Source organism: Medicago sativa, chromosome 5, assembly GCF_051527215.1.
Source record: "Medicago sativa cultivar Bolivia chromosome 5, Bolivia_mono, whole genome shotgun sequence".
Taxonomy (NCBI): Eukaryota; Viridiplantae; Streptophyta; class Magnoliopsida; order Fabales; family Fabaceae; genus Medicago; species Medicago sativa.
The window spans coordinates 19,250,654-19,255,887 of NC_140753.1; the positions used below are offsets into that span (position 1 = coordinate 19,250,654).

Consider the following 5,234-nt stretch of genomic DNA (forward strand, 5'->3'; position numbering starts at 1 on the left):
TCGGTCCATCAAAAATAAAAATTTCTATTATAATATTTTTCCCTATGCACAAGATTATAAAAATTAAAAATAAAATTACATTTAGTGTCATTTTTTGGCCTTTCCCCTAATTCTAAAATCTTGCATTCTCAAAACCATGTAAATCACTAACTCTATTCATAGACTTTCTCATGATAGCAACTTTAGCCAATCTCTCAGCAGCTCTCCAAGCCGATGTCGGCGTAAGCGGCTCTAATTTCTCCTCGGTTCGACTATTTCTCCGCCTTTGATTTTGACCTTGAGTTCGTTGTTGCTCTCGACGCTTCTGAAGCTCAGCTTGCTCAACTTCAAGCCAATGCAAGTATTTTTCCTCGACCTGCTTGCTAGATTGCAAAAGTAGAGCTCGAGCCGAAGAAAGCAAATGATAAGCTCCAGACACATCACTATGTTGAGCGAGCCGATTAGACTCGGCTACTGCTCGTATAGTGACATGGAAATTTCTCAACCCTTCAATTTGAGAAGATCGAACAGTGTGGGGACGAGGAATCAACATTGCTTGCTCAAAGGGTTTCACAATCTCACGAGTTACTGTGTCACGGTAAGAAGATAAAACTGTTAAAACATGGTGGGACCCAGCTGACACAGCCGGCACTTTAAGCTCCAATAATAACTCCCTTTCTTCTTCAGCGTATAAATCACCAATTTTAATTGAACCCGGTTCAATTGGAGCGGGTTTACCCGCAAGTGAGTACACTGCCGCAATCTCCACCGGCCGCGCGCGTGAAACAATCTTCAACTGAATCTTAACATCCCGAGCCACCACGGTCAACAAACTGTTTATACACTTCGCAAGAATTTCATCAGGAAGCGCGTGTGTACACTCGCATTCTTTAGGAAAACGAACCGCGTGAATTGGAACTTCCATGTTCGAAAGGCGTGTGGAAGAAACCAGTGATATTTTCTGAAACGAAGCGTTGACGGCGCGTGAATCGACGATATCAGAGAGAACAACGATGCAGGCGACGGAGTTTTTCTCACGGCGATCTTCAAGAACTTTCGCCGCTTTCTTCAACGCATCATTCTTCGCCGGAACGGCTTCTCTAGTTTGATCAATCGCGGCGAGTGCTTCGACAATCCGACGCGCCGATCTCTGTCCACCTCCGGTCATTCTTTTCAACGGTAGCAACCTCTTCGATCCACCGGAAAATGCCACAATCGATAAACGATCAGTAGCATTCAATGAAGAAATCACAAGTCTCATAGTATTCTTCATCAAACGAAGTTTCTGACCTGACATAGCTCCACCAACATCAAGCACAATAACAACATCCACCGGAGCACGACGCAAAACCTTCACCGGCGCCGGCGCCGGAGTTTTCAACTTCAATACGACAACATAAGTCTCATAATTCCGATTCGCAGCAACAACAGCAGTTTCCGGCAACAAACAAACCTTAAGATTCTTCCTAACCACCGGCGAAGAACGATTAACATTAAAACCTTGAAACTGAACATTATCATCATCTTCATCTTCTTCAGTTTCGTTTTCCGATTCAGGAATAGGATTGAATCTCGATAACGAAGTCGGTGACATAAGAGGTTCATCATCATTGTAGACTTTAAAATTTCTTGAATCTCTGTTTTCGTTCTTTTCGTGTTGAATTGAAAGCACAGGTAGTTCCTTCCAATTCGTACCACAAACTGGACACACGTGCAAAGGTTGCTTCGTCACGTGAGTTGATATACAAGGGAAATGAAAAGTGTGAGAACATTCAGCTGTGAAAATTGCTGTTCCTTGACCACTTTTCACACTTTGCATACATATTCCACATCGATTCTGCACAAAAAAAAATAATCAACCATGATTAATATTAAACATGATTAATAATATGATTAATTTGATTTAAGATTAGGATTACGATGAATTTTGTTTTAACTTACTTTGGATAAGCGTAGAGTGTTTTTGAGAAATGAGAAGCTTGAAGGTGATTTTGGTGAATTGGGATTAGTGAATGATTTAGGGGTTTTTGGGTTATTATTGTTGCATTGGAGTTTAGGACTATTAGGGACAGAACAAGTTGTTGTTGTTGTTGAAATTGAGGTTTTGCAACGAAGTGTGGAGGAACCAGTTGAGGAAGGTTGAGATTGAGTTCTAGGTGTTGATGGGTTTGAGAAAAAACCAAACTTGGAAGTTATTCTAGGACTTTGATTTGTTGAGGAATTTTCACAATGTTGATGATGTTTTTTCTCTGTTGTTATTTTTGGTTCTTTGTCTCTAGGAATTGATGTGCAAAATGCTTTTCTCCAACCAGTAACCATTTTCACTTCACTCACTCTTGTGTGATTGATTTCAAATGGGTTTTGTTTTTGGGTATTGAAGGTGAAGAGTGGATGAAATAACGGGTTTATGAGAAAGGAAGTGTGTTAGAGGGATATAAAGAGGATGAAGAGAAATGGATTAGATTCAAAGAGCCTTTTCATGTTTCTCTTTTTCTTCTTTCTATTTCAGTTCCTTGCTGTCTATTTATCTATGTCTTGACCTAGGTCTATTTTTCTATATTTCCGTTTTGAGACCCCCAAAAACACTACCCCAATGAAAAAAGCCTTTTAGGTTGCTTCCAAATTCAACACTTACCCATAGGCCACACCATTTATTTGGATGAAATGGTAGGGTACTTTAATTTTTTTTATTGCACATATTTAGTTTTTTATTTTTACTTTTGGTTAGGATTTTTTTTTAAATTTTTTTTAGACTTATAGTGTCTCACATTATTTTTATTTTAGAATAGTGTTATGATGCATTAAAATTGTCTCACATATTTTGTGAATCAAGACTAAGAATAGTTTTTAGTTTACAAATAACATTCACAATCTTTAAACACACTTTTTGCAAATGATAAAATTGTAAGAGCGCACACGATCTTCAATGCAGACAATACCTCATGGATGTGGTATGGTGGGTTTGAGTTTGGAACATTGACGCTAGAAGGAGGGATATAAGCTATGTGCTCTTAAGGATTTCCATTAGCCCCTTAACCTTGACTTGATGACTATTGTTCTGATACACTAAAATAGTCACATTCCTTGGTAATCAAGGCTAATGTAGTTTATAAACAATGTCCATACTTATCAATCCAACCAGACGTCTTCTACAAAGGTAGAATACATAGTGCATTTGTTGTACATTAGATTAAAACAAATATGTTTAAGCGTTTTGGGATTATAAAAAGAAATGTCTAGTGTTCTTGATTAAAAGTGAACTAATCTTTAAATTTGATTTTAACTTTATTTGTAGTTTTTGTTTACTTTACCTTTATGAAAATAAGTATTCTTTTTCAATTTTCCACATGATTGCCTCCATGGTAATCATATACAAACCATTGTTAAACACTAAGCATATAGTTGGTTAAGCGGTGATAATAATCGATTTTGAGTGAATTCATTACATAAAATTGATTTAGGATAAAAGTGAATTGATTGTAAAAGTGAATTTAACAATAAATTAAGGCTAAAATCAATTGTAGAAGTCTAAAGCTACAAATTCTAACTTCAAATAGAATCATTTTTATAAGCGAAAGTAATTCTATTTTAAATCATTCACGCATGATAAAATTAATTCTACAACGAAAAACACTTTTAACTCTCCAAAATTAAAACCAAACATATAATAAATTTAAACACCTCTCAATAATAGTTTGAAAAAATTGGTTGAACACCATGTTGTGTTTTGAGAATTTGATCAATTATGTAAGATCCAACTTTCTTTGGTTATGAATATGTTTAAAGTAAATAATTCTGCATTCTGATGAAATTTATTTCACCATCATTAACGCATAGTACACCAACTTAAGTGGAAGGGTTAAGGAGAGTTTTCACATGTAGAAGGGTGTTACTCTCTATATTGTGCAATGAGGATCTGGTCTAGACAAAAATAATGAAGACAACTTCTCTTACTCCCTTAATTACCTTAATTAACCATCGTTAACATCTAGAAAAACACAAACCTTTTTCCCATAGTTGGCAATACTCATTATTATCCGGGTAAAGTGAAAAAATTGTCATTGGGATTAACATTAGTAACTGGCAAATAGAGGTCATCAACAAGAGTATGCAAAGGTATAAGTCAACCCTTTTGTCTTGGAATTAGGACATCACTATCCCATTCCCACGTTATGGTCACCACCGACCGACCCATGCAAACAAATCTTGACCTAAAAATGTTCAAAAAAATCACATTCATTTTTTTTTTTTTTGCTATGCACGATCATAGTTTACCTTACCCCATGAATCATGATTCATCCCTTTCGCCTTAATCTTTGTCAGTTTTTCTTTTTTCCACTAAACAAAAAACCATGTCAAGGATTCTGATTCTGATTCTTTCCTCTATAATTTACAATATTTTTATTTAACTTCGGGTAATAAATTGATTGATGGGGAACCTGCATGAACCACTGACCAAAATTGAAATTTCAATGAGCTGTATGTATGGTAAGGGTACTGTAATGTACTACTAGCATTAAGTTGTAGCTGAACTAAGTTTGATACCTATGATCTGGTTCGTTTTTAGTGGGCTCCATTTCGTTGGCAATTGTGTTTTTACAATATGGTGTGGGAAATTGTGATGTTCAGAATATAGACCAGTTCTTCTCTACGGAAGTTCATTTATTACTATGACAATAATTATTGATTTTTCTGTTATAGTCGTCGAGATATAATTGAATAAAATAACGGCCATAAGATGGATATGATATTTTTTTGGTGTTTTTTAATAGCACATCAATCCCTAGGACATACCTCAAGCAAAACACTGTAGAAAATTGACCTTATATCTTTGTTCACCCTAAACTACTCCAACTTATTTTTAACGTCAAAATTAATTCATGAGGGCATTATCAAATTGTTGAGCCCCCCTATTGCAGCACACAAGCTATTTTAGACTGGTTATAAATTGTTGAATTTTGGCACTAGGGATATTGATGACACAATAACGCAGTTGTATTCAGCGCAGCTTTTATTTAATGGACTCATGACGTACTCCCTCTGGTCACATTTACAAGCAATTTTTTTTTTTAACGTACATTGAATAACTAATATATGTGGTCACATTTATATGTTAGATACATTAGTTATTCAATGTACTTAAAAAGTTGTTTTTTATTTATAAATATGACCGGAGGGAGTATATTTCAATGGTTATGAGGGGTGACAATAAGATGGGGCAAATAGTAGTCATTTTTTTTTGAAGAATACAACAA

General features: G+C 35.6%; 1 protein-coding gene across 1 annotated transcript; it reads right to left on the reverse strand.

Moving 5' to 3' along the window:
- On the reverse strand, positions 1-2,477 carry LOC146920799 (E3 ubiquitin-protein ligase WAVH1-like). Its single transcript, XM_085714228.1, has 2 exons — positions 1,921-2,477; positions 1-1,816 (listed from the first exon to the last, which is right to left on the reverse strand). Exons 1-2 carry the CDS (start codon positions 2,296-2,298, stop codon positions 113-115), a joined length of 2,082 nt encoding a protein of 693 aa, XP_085570354.1. The 5' UTR covers positions 2,299-2,477; the 3' UTR covers positions 1-112.
- Between the last annotated feature and the right edge of the window lie 2,757 nt (positions 2,478-5,234).

Coding starts and splice junctions, on each gene's coding strand:
- LOC146920799 (XM_085714228.1), bottom strand. CDS start 2,298: ATGGTTACTGGTTGGAGAAAAGCATTTTGCACATCAATTCCTAGAGAC. Junction 1,817..1,920: donor ACACTCTACGCTTATCCAAA/GTAAGTTAAAAC, acceptor TTTTTTGTGCAG/AATCGATGTGGAATATGTAT.